The following is an 18,707-nucleotide window of genomic DNA, read 5'->3' as shown; positions in this document are numbered from 1 at the left end:
CCGGGGGTCGCTTGAACGCCCCGCCCCTCGTAGGGGGGGGGGGCGTGAGCAAGAGTGTGGACCAATGGTTCACCGGAAGTGGGAGGGGCTATCCCCTCACCACAACCGCTAAGCACCGATTGGCTAAGGCCACGATGCAAGTTGGCCCATCAGGTGGTAGGCTGCGAGGGGCGGCTTGCCTTTGGATAGTCTGTAAGATAACCCACCTTGTTGGCATATGTGTATGCTAATAAACCTGCAGCGACTTTTCCCAACAAAAAGTTGTCTTGTCTGCTTATTTAATATTTACAATACATGCATGTTGCTGCGGGAGGGCTGGTGAGTGGGCCGATATTGGCACTATGCACAGCTCAGAGGGCAGCCGCAAACTTGCAACTAGCTGTGTCGCCTCTTTGTGGCATGCAGCCCCTGACAGCCTCTTTGACTCTACTTACGTCTATAATATGGCGCAGGTGCAAAGGAGAAGTGTTTCCCTCATCTGCATGGGGCTATGCTCTTGTGTCTTAACACCTGATCATTGCCCACTGGACACTTAACTCACAGTATACAATTTGTTCAGCTGGCATCTTGTCCTTGCCCACACGCCTCACTGAGACCCCCTGCTCTGCAGCCTGCGCTGACTCCACTTGCCAGTAGATTTTCAAATTAATGTAAAATGAATTCACACATTACTCTCTTTCATAATTGTAGCCTTGGGTTTTTACTCGTAAAATTGCATCTTTCAATTTTGCAAGAAACCGCTCAAGTGTTTATCACAGTGCATTAAAAAGTTCACGCTACTTTCTTGGGAAACGCTTAGAGCTTCTTCACAGGTGGAGATCTCATTCTACGTAACCGGACAGAATGACAGAGACTGACCCTGAATGTAAACAAGGGGCATTCTGAGAAAAGAGCCGTCAGCCCATTAAAGGACATCCTGTGTCAACGCGGAGCAGCCTGTCAGTCAGGGGGCGCACGTGGTGCATTAACCCTGGTTCTTTCAGCTGAACTCTCGGGCCTAGGTCTCTAGTTCACGCCCTCGTGTCACCATACACAGGCGTCGCCCTGCAGCGAGGTGTGCTCGGCGGCAGCAGGCAGCCTCTGCCGTCACTCAGGCCCCGGCGTGGCGTCAGTGCGCGTGTGCCTGGCGCGCGGCCAGCGGAGGCCGGGCTTGAGTCAGATGGGCCTCTTTCCCTCCTCCTCCCTCTCCGCGCTCCTTCTACGACCGCCGCCTCCCGGGAACCCCGGGCTCTGGTGCGAGGCGCGCACGGCAAGCTAGACCTCGTGTCTGAACCCTGCTGAAGGCGACCGAGCCCGCACGGTCCCCAAACCCACCCTCCAGGATGCTGTGGACAGCCAGCCGGGTCATAAGGAAGTTCTCCACCTCCACGGTGAGTCCTGGTGACAGGCAGCTGGGTTGGAAGCGTTGCTGTGTCTGTGTGGCGCTCGAAATGCTGTACGCGTCCTGCTTCTGTCGGTGAGGTCTGTAAGGGGTTGACTGGCACTGCCGGTTCAGATGTTTGCGGGGCTGGACGCAGGGCGAACGCATCCTTGCTGCTGCTGGTAGGACTGACCAGATGTCTGACCTGGTACATGCTCTATGCCGGTGTTAGTGATGTGTAGGGGTGGGCATGACAGGCACACCTTGCTGCTATTGGTATTTTGTGTAGGGCTAGACAAGCACCCTGCTGCCGCTGTTTCTATCAATGCCCGTGGTTCACGCACTCTGCTGTTGTCATTGCTGTTGCACGACTGTGCGTGTCACACGCGCTCAGGCGTTCAACCTTGCTGCGATATCCAGGGACGGATGTGACCAACGCATCCCGGCTGCCTCTGTCCGCGAGTGTAAGGCTGAGCATGTCACATCCACCCTGCTGCTGTCAGTGTGTGTATGCGAGACCGGCCGCATTCATGGCGCTGCTTCTACTCTGGTACACGCGTGGCTGTAGCTCATGCACCTACTGCTGTCAGCGATGCTGTGTAGGACAGCAGGGCACTGCAACCGCTGTCACGGCAACGTAGTCGCGCATAACGCTCGCTGCTGCTAGAACAAGTTCCTATTAAGTGACACCGCACACAACGCAGACCAGAATGTATTTGGTTGCATACGCGCAGCATGTGCATTAACCCGCTACTCTTCCCTTCCAGTTTTAGTCATTGGACATTGCGTTGACAACGAAAGGCATGTTTTTATTTTCCTTATTTCAGACGCATGCAATGCCCGGGTTGTGCCACACATAATGTGTTGAGATAATGCAAGGGACTGTGCATGCATAACAAAAGACAATTGACCGGCCTGCAAAACGTACATTCCTATTGTATGCATTGCCGCCTCTCAGTATTGTTGCGTGTGGGATGAGAGGGGATGGAGTAAACGTTCCGATGGCTGCGTTATACCATGGACGGGATACGGTCATTTACTTTCTTATATTTGTAGAAATATTATTGTTCGGGTCCTTTTATATGTTATAAAGTCTACCGCCCGTATCTGTAAGTGCTTTGCTCCTCAGGATGCCGGTTCAGTTCTACGTATTTTTTTCTTTCTTTTTAAAGCTGCAGGTGCTTTCAGTGCCGGCAGCCGTGCTCTGTCTGTGCTCTGGGGGAGGAGACTCGCCACGTTCAGAAACTGCCGGAAAAACTTGACTCAAAAGCGCCTTAGAATTGCATCAGCACACGCCGCACATGGGCGAGAGCGACACGTTGCAGGCAGCGCGCTGTACAGTAGGGGGCTGGAGACTGTAAGCTGTGTTTGCTGAGCGCTGTCTGAATTTCCACTCATTCATCGCTTAATTACATATGCATGAGTATAGGAAGCCCCGCCGTTGGCTGCTGCGTCTTGGGCACGTATGACTTGCCGTCCGACAGACTGCTATATATATATATATATATATATTTATATTTGATTTTACATGCTGATCTCGAATGTTGTCAGCGATCTGAAGACGTGCTACTGAAGTTTTGCAGACCTGTGGAGTTCAAACAATTGCCTTTCATTCACATTTATGCATAGCCTTATCAGCGAAGAAGGATTTTTTTCTGGAAAAGGTGCTGTTACAGTGCGAAATATCTACAACCTTTTCGCATAAATCTTGCAGGGTCATTCTAATTTTCCGAGTTTCCCGTGGATCATTCTGTTAGCTACCGAAACATTGTTGCATGAAGCAATGTCTTACATCTTTCGAAGATGCTTAGAATGACATTTCAGTGGAGGGGCAGAATTTGCAGCTCTGGAAGCAAAGGGCTTCAATAGTATAAAACAAGGAGAAACAGTAACAGAGGTCAGGAATACAAAGTTAACCACTGCAAAGAAATTAGGAGAAAACAAGAGAGGACAAAAAGGGGGTGGGGGAAAGAGTGAAAGGAAAGAGTATAACAAATTAGGAAGAAACTCTGATAAGAAGAAAGGTCAAAAGGATAGATTCGGGGTGAAAAGCCTGGATGGAAGTGTAAAACAGCATTTGCTTGGATGGGTGAAAGAAAGTGGATACCTGGATGAAGGGTAAAGGATGGATTGCTGGATTAATAAAAGGGGGATGAATTAGTAGATGATGAACGGATGGATGGGCGGGCGGAAGTGTGAGGGAAGGATGGAAAACTGTAATGGTGAAAGGATTGATGGAGGCATGAAAAGATGGATAGATGGATGGATGGATGCATGAAAAGCTTAAAGGATGGAGGGATAGATGTATGGGAAGAGGGAACCTCATCTGGAGTGAGTAGGGATTACTCGCTTCGCTCACCTAATGGTGTTTGAGATATGACATTTTCTGGCCACTCCCATGATCAGCTGGTAGTATAATTTAAACTCCTTTTGCGGTATTGTGTCTAAATCCAGCTTCATTCCAGTTTGGACCTAGCCATATGCAAATCAGTCTTGACTCTGTTCCTCATGGGAGCAGTCCAGTCTGAACTGCCTGGCCAGATCCTCCCTAGAACGAAAACAAGCATCCTGGGACCAGTTTCATGGTATCACCCTTCATCAGCCAGCATAGCTTGACTCCAGTGGCATGATGAGCACTGGACCCATGTCTGGGCGTACCTTTCTGACTTAGGGCACTAATGCAAAACAAACAATTGATACACGGAAAACTGAACAATGTCAAACATTCACCCCTGTACAGGGATCTGGGCCCGAAATCCATTGTTTTTTGTCTCCACACCATTCCAGTTTGGACCCAGCCATATGGAAATCGTTCTTGACCCTGCTCCTCATAGGAACAGTTCAGCCCAAACTGCCAGGCCAGGTCCTCTCCGGACTGGAAACGCACATTCTAGGACCGATATCAGGGTAGCTTGACAACGGGGCAGGAAGATAGGCTTCTTCTGTTGAAGCTGAAGATTGTACTCTAATGTCCTATTCCCAAGTAGGACACTTGTCTTTGTAGTGTTGTTTTCTGAATAGAATTATAAGTGCTTAATAACACAAGCCATTGGAATGAAAACCAATAAGCTTTGATGCTTAGAAATTATTTTTTCTTAAATGAGGCTAACTAGGGCTCAGCTCAATTTTCAAATATAATGGCTGAACTTCCATAATATTTGTGTGTTTATATTTCTCATTGACATAGCAAGCAGCATAATGTGCCCTGCTTATTTTTGTAATCACACGTTGTCTTGAAGAATTCCGGAGGAAGCCTTTAGATCCTTTCAAGGCTTTTCCTGCCTGCATGCTGTGTGTATTGTATTTATTCATGAGTCTCTTCTTTGTCCATGTAACTTGTTTGTTTTGACCCCTCTGACAGTCAGTCAGAAGGAGGTAATCCATATTTATCTAGTGCGGCTGTGATAGGATTGTGGAATTGTATGATGTTTTGTACTGCTAAAATGTGATTTGTTGTCATGTTGATACTCTTGCTTGTACCATGCTAAAACTGCATTTTCTATTGCCTTCTGTGGTGAAAATGACTATATAAGACCCCTATATTTTGGGGTGAGACAGTTACACATTCTCCCTTCCAAAATGCCAGAATTTTCAGCCCCTTACTGTCACCGTGGAACATTAGACAATGATGACTCTGCATAATGTCTATGTATTCGGGAGAAATGGATTATGAATGGCACCAGTATATGTCATTGTAATAATGGCATTTCTTTTACAAGATCAAAAGATAAAAAATTCCGATTTTAATTAATCTCACCTCCCTATCAATCATGTGAGTGAGGGGTAGAAACCTCTATTTCTAAAGGGCCCTTGCCCACCTATTATACTGATGGCATGCTTCATCCTTGGGTCCTCACCCATGAAATCTAATGTGTCAGGATGGGCTCAACGCTTCTCATCAGCGGGGCTCTTTGATTAGTTTTTTGAGGGATCTACATTAATATTGCCTGCATGTGTCCCATGTTCTTGGCAAGGTTAACAACACAATCTGATGTGCTTGGAGTTTACAATTCACTCCTACATCAAGAGATCTATACTTTGCAGCCACTATAAATCACCCAAAAGGGGCGATTTGCTTTCTTCAGGACTGCTATCAGTGTAGCCCCAATTTTCAGCTCCATATAACGGCCTTTGCTCTATAAAGATATAGTAATGAACTCAATGACTGCCCCCTATTTTTTGTTTACATCTATTAACTGCGACTGCTGCCTGCTTTAAAATTGCAGCCGCTTTTTCCCTTTACTGCTACCAAGGCAGTTTAGTGATATAAACCTGTGGGTTCAAAATCAGGTCCTGTGGCTTTATTAGACTTTAGTTGCAATGTGGCTTCTTTAACCTCAGATTTGGGAAAATCCAACTATCCCCTCCCAGGGGAGATTTATTTGGACCTTGTTATAACCTGTTTGGGAAAGTTCCTCTCCCTGGTAGTGGCATAATGACTAGTAAAATGTAAAGCTCATTCTTGCGCCCCTATACGCATAGCCTTCTTGTCTTTACACTTTTTATAACCTCATGTAATGAGTGGCCAAAAGTTCTTATAATTCTTTTACCTGGTTGCCTGTATAATCTTGTCCCAGAACTTAAGTCACATTTCACACTTCTTCTTACCCCGGATCAATTCTTTGTCTTCCCTTCTCAGTCTAATAAAAGTACAATCTGCAGCTTCACGGTCATGGCGCCTCATGAGGTCATAAGATAACTCCCTCGTTCTCAACCAACATTCATAGTCAAACCAATTGTCGGTATGATAAATAACATTTGCATATGCCACACTCTTGGAGGTCGTCATAAAGGGTGAAATATCCTCAATGGTTTGCTCAAATAAAACTAATACCCATTTATAATCGGATTTCTCAACCCTTTTCATTAACATCTCCTCAATTTTAGCCTGAATTGAATTCCTCAAATCCTGCGCAAATGCATTTTTCAGTGTTCCACCTCATCGCTCTTTTCAGAGCTCCTCCCTTTCGGGAGATAAATCAAGTGGGTTATGGTCACTATCTGGGTTGAATACAATCCTCATATCCCTCACCACTGGCCAGGATTCAATGTTGTTTGGAACTGACTCAATAATAGACGATCCTCTATTGCCGTGGAAGGACTCAATTACAGGAGTATCAGAAGGAGTGTGGCCATTCAGTTGTCTTACGCCGCAAGACGAGAGCAGGGACCTAAGCCTATGCCCTTCACCTTGGATTTGCTCACCTTATTATATCTTCTGGTAAACCTAATGTGTGACCTTCCTCTAGGAGTGCGCTGTATTTTACATTGCCCATCAATGGGGTTTGAAATCACTGCATATTACAATAGTGTGCTGTGAAAATTTACTGCAGGCCGATCTGACCTCTAAAATTCGTTCCTCAGGAGCATCTAACACAGGTTTACGTATGCCTTTCCTTCCTGGGGGTAAATAAACATTCAAGATCTCCACAACCATTCCTATTAGACGTTTCCACCCAATCTAATATGCACTATATTGCTTGTAATACGAATTGGAACAATAGGATTCACAGAGCTCGACAAATTGGCAGACACCCATATGCCTAGGCCTCTTGATGGATGACCCCTGCTTTGTCTAATTGCAGCGCCATAATTCGTTTTGGATTGCTCCAAGGAGGTTTCAGTAAGTTTCCCATGTCGCCTGAAAACAACATGTATCATTAGATCTAATGAATGCCAACCACCCCATTTTATTTGACAAACCATGCACATTACATCTAATAATGTTAGCTGAGTTGAAATTCCTTCTCCCCATTGACCTAGTCAATAATTTTCCCCTGTGACTGAATCCCTTTCATTCCTATTCAGATATTGCCCTATAAGCATTTTTATTGTTTGTTAATACTGCCAGAAGCCATGCCCACATGTGGTTTCCTAGGAGATAGAGTTGACTTCAATTGTCTTTGTTCCGCGTATTGGATCTAGTATACACTGCTCTCTCGCCCTCATTCATCGGGACTATGAGCTGCTTTGCATCAGTTTTAATAGCTAATGATAAAATGTGAGAAACTGTCGGGCGCTTATCAGCACGGATAACCCCTGACTCTCTTTGGTACAGTACAACACCTATCCCCATTCTATTCAAGCACTCAACATTATCCATAATCAGTCTGACCATTTGCAAAGATCTGAATTCAACATTTGCAAAAAAACTTGCCTTGGGGCGCGTCATGACTCATAAGTTTCACAACCACCTCCTCACCTTCCAATCTCGCCGTGAGGGGAACAGCTCCTGCACTTGCCGCCAGTCACCCGGTGCCTCACGCAGCTGGGGAACCCCAACACCCAGCTGCCCCGGGGCTCGTGCGGCAGTAGTGACACTCTTCACGCGCCAGGAGGCGGCCTATCAGCAGGAGTGCCTCTCGCCCCCGCGAGTCGCACGCAGGAGCGACCGGGACAAGGGCGGGACCGTCTGTGGCCGTCAGTGAACGGAAGAGGACGGGACGGGCCACCCCCCTTTCATCTGCCAAGGAATACCTCTAGGTGCGGACAATTCACAAAAGGTACTGTTATTCGGATTCAAATCCTTCGGGCTAAAATGTACTACAACAGTAACCTACCCTGCAACCTTGAGGGAGCTTGCCTACTTGATTGGGCTCTTGCTGTTTTATTTTATCCCCACCCAGTACTACTGATCCCCTAAGAATGAGTAAAGCGGGGAAAAAAACACAAACTCCTGCTGATACACGACCAAACACTAGACTGCAAGCGGCAGTACCACAGCCCCTTCCTTGCTTAACAGCAATCAACAAGATGCTTCAAAAAACTATTAGGGTTGTGGTGAGAGCAATCTAAAGCACTGAGAGAAGGTTATCAACCACACCCACTCTATTACTGCAAAGTCAGGATGGAGAATGCTCAGTTATTGCAACTGATGTTCCGGACCTAAACTTCTATTTGACATCATCTTATGTACAATTGCCCTGTGCACAGGTATCCATAGAGACCCCTGTAGTTGTAGAAGATTCACCTATTGTTTCAACCCCCCCCCCCCCCATCTCAGGAAAATTGCTCCAGTAGGTAAACCACGCCCCAGGAGAAAGAAAGAGAGCCCCCCCCAAAAAAATCGGGCAAAAAGAAGTTGACAAATCATAACCTGGTGACCCCAATTCCCAATACGTCCCATCCGAATATAGGAATTCCGAGCTGGGTCACCAACTTGGTGGCTGATTTGCAAGCATGCCTGGAGCGGACTATTGTTACCCACATTAAACCGCTGGTGTCAAAGCTAGATAGATTATCCTCTATCTTAATTAATAAGGGGGCAGGAATACCAAACCAAGTAAATCCACTGGGAAACCCTGCATCCTTATCTGATTCTGACTGTGGTGGCAGACCTAATAGTATGTCCAGAGATAGGGTCGCTCTACAAAAAAACACCTTAAAACAGACTAAAAACCCAGTAACTTCAATAACCCACACTGAGTCTACACATACCACACCATCCCTTCTACCTAATAGTAATACGCATGGCCAAACCCAAGTTACAGTGGGAAATTCCACTGCCAATTTGGATAAAACTGATCCAAAACCAAAGGGGGGTAAAAATGAAAGTAAAACTAGTATTCCAACAACTAGGAATGTTCTACCCAAAGCCCCTTCCTGCCAGCTACCAACAATTAACCTACCCCCGGAAGCACAACCATATGTGGTAGCCCTTACAGGAGTCCCAGTCCTAAGTGATGGGGAAAAGAGAGAAAGATATTGACCTTAAAAATAAGTGCATTCAATGGTTAAGCACAAACAGACCTCCACCTCCAAATGTCTCAGGGGAAATAATGGCAGTAAGAAGAATAGACTGGATAGGGAGGGGACCTAAAACAGTGTCAGGAGACCTTGTAATACATTTTAGGGACACCTCTGCTGTGGATTTCATCTGTAATGCCCCCTATCGCAGATCAAATTCCCAAATATGTCCATTACATTTATCATTCTTCTACCATACCCCTAAATGGAGATTAACCCACTCCAATGGGACTCACTATAACAGGGGAATCCACCCACCACCAAGCAGAACCCAGTATAGGCCAACATTTGGGGAGGACTTGTTTCCACATAACCGTACACACCTCCTTCAACCCCATTGGAATAGGTTTAGTGTGCTCGAGGAGGTGGATTGACTTAAAACAAAGGGGAACTCCCCACTACAAATTACTAATAAAGAGACCATTGGGAGACGGGCAGTGGAGGAAAGGGTAACATCCACCACCACAGGGGACGATTCAATACTTTACTCTTTGGTGAAGGAGGGGTCTAGAGAAAAGGGGAACCTGGACGCCCCCCCTGTAAATGGAGGGAGGGAAACACAAGGCTTAGATAAACCAGTGGAAGATTGCTTAAAAACCATCTCCTGGAACATTGCCGGGCTAAAAAATAAATTGCACACACCAGAGTGGCATTCTTTTATGGCTGCTCATGATATCTGCCTTATGCAGGAGAATTGGGCAATGGAGGAGAGCAAAAGCCCGGCCTTTGCAACCAATGATATTCTAGCAGTATCAACAGGAAGAGGCCGCCCTTCCGGGGGACTGTTAATATGGATAGGTACCCATTTGGGCATCCAGGCAAAACAAATGCAAACTAATTCCCTGGATGTCCAGTGCGTCCTACTAGCACCCCAAAGTAACCCACAAGTAGCCATAATAAACATCTACTCAAGGCCAGTAATAAAGGGGCAGGAATCAAATACAATTAAGGCACTTGATCAATTTATCCAAGGTCTGGATCCCTCCATTGCGATAATTTTGGGTGGAGATTTTAACTGCCAATTTGAGCCTCTGGGTAGTATGGAGTCTTGTGAACAAGACGAGGTAGACTCATTCTGGCATATCCCAGATTCTAAGATCGCACCAGTTAGAGCTTGGACACAGTTGGTGCTCCAGATAAAATCTTTCACCCTTGCAACTTCTATGCGGTTGTGCAATGGGAGATTGGACCCCGACTGTCCAGGAGTAGTCACCTATAACAGGGCAAACCATACCTCAATCATAGATTACATCATGATGGAGGCAAAACATTGGGATAGGCTGAAGGAATTTAGGGTTGTACCAAGGCATGATAGTGATCATAATGCCTTGGTTCTAACTCTCAAGCCTGGGTCTTTTGGTCTTACAAATCCTCCCCAGACCCAGCCATGGCAAGAACACCTCTCACGGTAACTAACAATAGGAAAAGGGTAAAATGGCCGTATTTTGTGAATTCTCCCACCAACCTCTCAAAAATATACCAGATTGCAATACCGTGCATAAGTGAGATGGGTGAACCGGCTCCTTGCCGGCAACCCGTACAAATACACACACATTTAGCTACGACACTAGGGGAGGTACTTTACCCAGTTAGTAGAAACAAACGAAGTACTCCTAGGTCGTACCCTTGGTTCGACTGTACCTGCAGGAAAGTTAAGAGGGATCTCTCTGCAGCAATAAAATCCAAAGATATTCCATTAACTAGTGGTACATATGTAAGAAGGGTCCCCGCAAGGAAAGTGTATTGTAAAATACATACACTGGAATAATTTTAAGGCAAACAATAAAGCAAAAAAATGTAATAAAGCAATTTTTCGATTGGTATTTGTGATTTATTACCAAACACTACGTGATTGCCAGTGGCAATATATGATCACATAAAATTGTAATTGCAAGCCCCAGGGGGGAGAGAAGGAGAGAGGGAGGGAGGGAGAGTAGTGCTCAAAGGAGTGTTAGGACAAGGAAAAGTAACACAGTATCAAAAAGGTAACAAATGTATTACAAAATTGGAGACATTCTAAAAACAATTATAGTACAAATGCCCAAATACAAGGCGAAATTTGAGGCATGTTCACTAGATAACATTCAACTGTCACATCTGAATATTAGATAAATCGGGGGGTGCCGGAATTTCAACGAAAAGAAAACAGTCGACGTTTCGACCCCTATCTGCAGGCTAATTAAAGTCCTTTCACGGGGTCTTCATCAGGACGTCACACAGGGAGAGGGGGATGGGGCAATTCTGTGTGAGAAAATGTAAAATAATTAAACTTTAGTACATGGTAGGGACGAAGATTAATCATCCTATCTAAAATATAGACAAAGGGATTAATTAAAGACAAAATTACCATGGAGTACGGCCCAGCCGGGCTCTGTACATGGAAAGGAACGCCACGCTAGGAAGTCGTGGTCAATCAAATAAGGTGGAAGCCTCAACTGGAGAGGAGAAAGACAATCGGTAAGATTCAGAAATGTCAAAGGGCTATTCAAACCAATGTGACTTAACTTACACCCTACAGTGGTAGAGACAATTGGTTTTAAGGATCAGCAATAATGTAGGCCAAACATGGTTACCAACATTAGCAAGCCACGCTTGGAATTTAATCAAAACAATGTAAATTGAGACTCTAGCCATATGGGGATTGTAGACTATACCTCTGGGTTGTTGAAAATCGAACCTTCAAGGGATCCACGGGTCTGGCACAATGCAGGAAAACAAATTATCTGCTTTTGTAAATAGTCTCCTGTAGTAAACTGAAGGGAGGAGAATTGTTTACTAAATATGCGGGACGAGTGAATCTCCTAGTCTGAGATACTCGCTACGGGCTGACAGATACTTACAGGTAAATGGGCGGGCAGCGCCGTCTACGTAGGTCATTCAGTAAAACTCCGTCATGTTGAGAACGCGGAGTGAGAGGTGCACAGATCTTGCTCGAAGCGGGATTTGAATTCATGCGCCTGTGTATCTGTTAGTCCTACGATAAATAAGGTAGTTGTTTACCTAAAGTCCGGGACTCTAATTTTGAAAAAAGTAACAGCGGACTCAAAGGTTACTTACAAAAAAAGCGAGCGGGCAGCGCCGTCTACACTGGTCCTACCGCGAACTCCGCAGTGTCAACAACTGGCCCAGGGGCCAAACAAGAGGACAACAACAGAATCAGGCAGGATGGGATGGCGGCCGAGGCAAGCAGCAGAAACGGGTGACCTTTCGCCCGGAAGTACACGGGGAGATCTCGACCCGCAGGAACACATACAGATGGTAGATGAACGTACTACACAAGGCCCTACCACACCAATCACTACCAGCCCTGTGATCAACATCTCCTATGTTCCCACTGCTCCGGTTAATAAATTCTTGTTGAAAACAGAACTATACAGTTTTTTCAGGAAGATAAGACTGCGATATTTCTTTCGCAATCAAATATCCAGACAACAAAGCTCGGTCACAGGACTTAGAGTACCTTCCACCTTTTTTCCACCCACGTATGCCATGAACAGTCGGATTCTTGCCTTTGAAGAAGTTGTTATCTCTTCTGTAGATCGATCACTACAACAACCAAAATTCACGAGGCTTAACTTATGCAAGACGGAGAAAAAGGCCCTGACAGACTTACGTAACAACAAAGAAGTAGTCCTCAAACCCGCTGATAAAGGCGGTGCCATTGTTGTGCAGGACCTTTCAGATTACAAGGCAGAAATTCACAGACAACTGTCGGATGGTATCAGTTACCGCCTTCTACCCAGTGATCCCTCACGTGAATTGGCAAGTACCATTTTGAGAATCACACAGAAAGGATTGGATTCGGGTTTCTTGAACAAACAGGAATTCGAATTCCTCAACCAAAAATTTCCAAGACTGGCTACCATTTACACCTTACCGAAGGTGCATAAGAACCTCAACAATCCCCCAGGACGCCCCATCGTGTCCGGCTGTGGATCGTTGTTAGAGCCCCTTTGTCAATATGTGGACTTCTTTCTGAAGCCCATTGCCCTCAACACCAGAGCCTACCTACGAGACACTACCCAGGTCATTAACCTGATGGATGAGAGACCATTCAACCCAGAACATGCACTCCTAGTCACTTGCGACATCGTATCGCTCTACACCAGCATCCCCCAACAAGATGCCTTGGAAGTAATGAGAGAAGCCCTAGACAAAAGAATTGCGCCGGTCCAGGTCCCTACAGATTTCATCATTGAGTTACTGGAGATTGCCATGATGCACAACTTCTTTATTTTTCAGGAAGGATTTTATTTGCAGACTAAGGGGGTAGCGATGGGGGCTACCTTCGCTCCAAACCTGGCAATAATTTATATGGACCATTTCGAACATCAGCACATTTTCCCAGCGACCAATCCCTTCAAGGCCAATCTGCCCCTATGGGTCAGATATATCGACGACGTCCTTTGCATCTGGGAAGGAAATGCAGATCAGCTTAAAGTTTTCCACGACTGGCTCAACTCTCGGAACCCTCATATCCAGTTCACGATGGAATCCAGCAATATAACCATACCCTTTCTAGACATTTCCATCTACGTGGAAACAGATCACTTACAAACAATGTTGTTCAGGAAGCCTACAGAACGCAATTCACTATTGCAATATCAGAGTCATCACCCGAGAGGCCTCAAGGATAACCTGCCCGTCGGACAATTCCTCCGAATCAGGAGGAATTGCTCCACAAGAGCCAACTACCTCAAGGAGTCCGAGGTCCTGAGTGAGCGCCTTATCTCACGGGGATATCCATCAAGGATGGTGAAACGAGCCAGAAAACGGGCGTGGTACAACCCACGAGATTCCCTACTTAAGCCAGAGAATTTGCCACGTACTTCGGCTGATCGCGTCATTTGTGTAACGACTTTTTCAACACGCAGCAATGACATCAAAAAAATCATTAATCAAAACTGGCCTTTGGTCGCGGATGTCATTAAACAAACAGAACTGCCTCTCCATTCATTTAAGAGAGCTAAAAACATAAGGGACATGGTGGTCCATTCTTATTTGGAGTCAGCAAGTCAACCAACTCTAACATCCCTCTGGAACCTGCCCCCTGTAGTTGGCCATCACAGGTGTGGCACATGCACCGCCTGCGACACGACTATCCAGACAAAAACCTTTGCTCACGGGGGAAGAACCTACAATTTAAAACACTACACGAACTGCAATTCCACTGGAGTCATTTACATCATTCGGTGCCCAACAAAAAATCAAATCTAGGATTTCATCTCACTGTAGCAGATTAAGATGCAAAGTGGCAGGTGCGCCACTGGTAGACCATTGGCTGACAGCAGGACACGCTGTCACAGACTTACGATGGTTTGTCATTGAAAAAGTATCCCTGGGTAGAAGAGGTGGTAATCTTTTAACAATACTGAACACACCTGAGTCCAAATGGATGTCCCTTCTGGACTCCATTAAGAATGGTTTGAATGAGCAGGACAGTAGTATAGCCCAATTGGCAGCACTTGGTTAAACCCTCATCCTTAAGTGTTCATCAATTACCAACAATACTCGTTACACTCTCATGTTGGAGAAGTGCACGAGTTTGCTGTAATGATTTGGTGTCAAGTGTAATATGTCTTCCGCTTACGACCTTTTGTGATGAGTCGCGTGGATTTGTTATATTATCTATGACGCTTAGTCACATATCTCTTAGTCATTAATGTCCTTCAATACCTTGCGTACTGGTTTACATCCTCCTGCGTGAGAGTTGCACCAGTGATCGCATTTCTTGTGTTTCTCAAAATGAATTTTTCCGAATACAATTGTTCTAACTGCCACGGTGTGCATTCACAGAAGTACCCGCCCTAGCAGTCCACACAGGAAATTCACTTTAGCCATATTATATCCCGCTCAGATGCCCATTCTGGCAATCGCGAGTAACTCTTCCATTTAACTAATCTGGTACATCAGCTAGCTCCGCCCCAGACTCCGCACTGCTGACACTGCGGAGTTCGCGGTAGGACCAGTGTAGACTGCGCTGCCCGCTCGCTTTTTTTGTAAGTAACCTTTGAGTCCGCTGTTACTTTTTTCAAAATTAGAGTCCCAGACTTTAGGTAAACAACTACCTTATTTATCGTAGGACTAACAGATACACAGGCGCATGAATTCAAATCCCGCTTCGAGCAAGATCTGTGCACCTCTCACTCCGCGTTCTCAACATGACGGAGTTTTACTGAATGACCTACGTAGACGGCGCTGCCCGCCCATTAACCTGTAAGTATCTGTCAGCCCGTAGCGAGTATCTCAGACTAGGAGATTCACTCGTCCCGCATATTTAGTAAACAATTCTCCTCCCTTCAGTTTACTACAGGAGACTATTTACAAAAGCAGATAATTTGTTTTCCTGCATTGTGCCAGACCCGTGGATCCCTTGAAGGTTCGATTTTCAACAACCCAGAGGTATAGTCTACAATCCCCATATGGCTAGAGTCTCAATTTACATTGTTTTGATTAAATTCCAAGCGTGGCTTGCTAATGTTGGTAACCATGTTTGGCCTACATTATTGCTGATCCTTAAAACCAATTGTCTCTACCACTGTAGTGTGTAAGTTTAGTCACATTGGTTTGAATAGCCCTTTGACATTTCTGAATCTTACCGATTGTCTTTCTCCTCTCCAGTTGAGGCTTCCACCTTATTTGATTGACCACGACTTCCTAGCGTGGCGTTCCTTTCCATGTACAGAGCCCGGCTGGGCCGTACTCCATGGTAATTTTGTCTTTAATTAATCCCTTTGTCTATATTTTAGATGGGATGATTAATCTTCGTCCCTACCATGTACTAAAGTTTAATTATTTTACATTTTCTCACACAGAATTGCCCCATCTCCCTCTCCCTGTGTGACGTCCTGATGAAGACCCCGTGAAAGGACTTTAATTAGCCTGCAGATAGGGGTCGAAACGTCAACTGTTTTCTTTTCGTTGAAATTCCGGCACACCCCCGATTTATCTAATATTCAGATGTGACCGTTGAATGTTATCTAGTGAACATGCCTCAAATTACGCCTTGTATTTGGGCATTTGTACTATAATTGTTTTTAGAATGTCTCCAATTTTGTAATATATTTGTTACCTTTTTGATACTGTGTTACTTTTCCTTGTCCTAACACTCCTTTGAGCACTACTCTCCCTCCCTCCCTCTCTCCTTCTCTCTGCCCTGGGGCTTGCAATTACAATTTTATGTGTTCATATATTGCCACTGGCAATTACGTAGTGTTTGGTAATAAATCACAAATACCAATCGAAAAATTGCTTTATTACATTTTTTTGCTTTATTGTTTGTCTTAAAATTATTCCAGTGTATGTATTTTACAATACACTTTCCTTGCAGGGACCCTTCTTACATATGTACCACATAGCGCCCAGGTCCCCGTGACTGCATGGGTTCAACCCCCTTTTTGTAACGATTCCATTAATTAGGGCAACTAGATTGCGGTATAAAAAGGAGATCACCAGGGGCAAGAGAGAGTGGGAGGAAGTCAGGTAGGAAGAACTGCGACAAGCGCTCCTTTTAAAGGATGCTAAACTATTCTGGGCTCTAATCAATGCTGGTACAAAGGGGGGGGGGGTGAGGATAATTTCCTGAATATAGCCCCCTCAGTATGGGAGTCACACTTTGCAGCCCTTTACACAAGCCCAGAGACTGGTGATGAAGTGCATTATAGATGGGCCCAGTTGTTAGGGGTAGATAGGACACTTCGGACTTCCCCAGCCCCAGTCCCCCTGCACGAGTATCGACTGTCGGGGGTCTCGGGCCAGGGTCGTCGGAGGAGCCCGTTGGACGATCAGGAGATGACTTCCTTTCAAAATCTAGAGAGTATTTCCCTAAAGGAAGTGGAGTCTGCTATTGAAAGATTGCTCCCAAACAAAGCCCCAGGCCTTGATAAACTACCTGGCGACCTCTTTCGCTCCCAGCCCAAAATCTGGACTCCGTATCTTGTAGTCCTGTTTAATTCGATCCTTTGGGGTTCCAAGATACCGGAGACTTGGTTAGGAGCTGAGATCGTCCCCATTTACAAGAAGGGCTGCCCATTATCCCCGTCCAACTACAGGCCCATTAGTCTCCTAGATACTACCCAAAAACGAATGGGCCGGATCCTATTGGATAGGATACTGGGTTGGATAGAGGAACACAAAATACTGTCCACCCTCCAAGCCGGATTTAGATCAGGCATCTCGACCCTGGATCAGATTTTTAGGCTGCAGGTCCTTTTTTGGAAAACCGCAAGAGTAGAGAGTGGCAGCCTCTACCTTGTTTTTGTGGACCTGCGGGCCGCCTTCGATCTTGTGCCCAGAGAGCAATTATGGAGAGTAATTGAAGAACTAGGCCTCCCGTCTTACTTACTAGATGTCTTGGTCCGACTCCATGCGGGGAACTATGCCCAGGTTAGGTGTGGAAGGAACGGTGAACTTTCGGCCCCCTTCCCAGTAACCAGGGGTGTTCGCCAGGGTTGTGCCCTTGCCCCTACACTCTTCAGCCTCTACGTTAATGGCTTGATAGAAGAATTGGATGGAGTTAGGGATAACGATGCCCCAAGATTGGCTACTGGAAGGGTGCCTGCTCTGATGTTTGCGGATGACACTCTGCTATTATCTCGAACATCAACAGGCATCCAGCGGGTTCTGGATGGGTTTTCAACCTTTTGTGCCACAAGGGGATTGGAGGTCAATTTGGATAAATCCAAGTTTATGGTTTTCAATCCCCCAAGGCACACCCGCCTGAACCCTGTCTTGAATGGCACTCCGCTCGAGCGGGTGAAAACCTTTGTTTACCTGGGTGTCACATTAACTGAAGACTTTGACTGGGGTCACCAGGTGTCTAGATCTGCCCTGAGACTTTCACAGATTACAGGGGGGATTGGGAAATTTCATAAAACATCACAATTTAAACCAGTCGCCCCAGTCCTTCAAACTTATAGAGCCCAGGCCAAGTCAGCAGCTACGTATGGTGCAGAATTATGGGGGCACAAGAACGTACTGAGTCTGCTCAAGGTGGAACAAGCTTTTATGAGAAATCTGGTAGGCTTACCCCATAGCACCCCTCTTATACCGTTGCGGCTAGATATGGGCCTTCAGTCCATGAAATATCTGAGAGCCGCACGTCCTTTGCTCTACTGGAGAGGGCTCTGGGAAGTACCTGAACTTGCTGACTACAGAGCGGAATTTTTAGCAGTCTGGGGGCAGCTCAAGAACAAAAATATACCCTGGCTATCCCACATCAAGGTCCTGCTTTACCAAATTGGCTTGCCTCAATTGTGGGAGTCCCCGGGGGAAAGCTGTCCTAGGTTCCAGAAGTCAGAACTGTTGGCTATCCTGAGAAATTATAGCCTCAACTTACTTCACAAATCGCCAACTCTGGATAGGCTAACAACTGAGTTCCTGCAGGTGAAAACTGGGTCCAAGAAGGAGGAATTCCTAGATTTAGTGCAGCCTCCTCTTGCGAGAAAACTATATACTCAACTGAGACATGGCTCCTTGCCCATCAGGGCGCTGACATCTAAATGGACTAACTCAAATGAGGGAACCTGCCCAGCCTGTAATAATAGCATTGAAGATATCACCCATGTCCTGTTTTTTTTGCCCGGCGTATAGCATAATACGG

The 18,707-nt window shown here is 45.8% G+C and overlaps 1 protein-coding gene across 1 annotated transcript in view; it reads left to right on the top strand.

Annotated features, from left to right (window-relative positions):
• Window positions 1–1,185: 1,185 nt before the first annotated feature.
• The window catches only part of LOC147663684 (mitochondrial 10-formyltetrahydrofolate dehydrogenase-like), a gene marked incomplete at its 3' end in the record, with an annotated part of 293,187 nt that continues 275,665 nt past the window's right edge, over window positions 1,186–18,707 (top strand). Inside the window, exon 1 of the mRNA XM_086950265.1 lies at window positions 1,186–1,370. Coding sequence (XP_086806391.1) covers window positions 1,323–1,370 — 48 coding nt within the window. The remainder of the gene's footprint in view (window positions 1,371–18,707) is intronic.

Source organism: Lissotriton vulgaris, unplaced genomic scaffold (assembly GCF_964263255.1).
Source record: "Lissotriton vulgaris unplaced genomic scaffold, aLisVul1.2 SCAFFOLD_1986, whole genome shotgun sequence".
In the NCBI taxonomy this organism is placed as follows: Eukaryota; Metazoa; Chordata; class Amphibia; order Caudata; family Salamandridae; genus Lissotriton; species Lissotriton vulgaris.
This window is presented reverse-complemented; position numbering and strand designations above follow the sequence as displayed.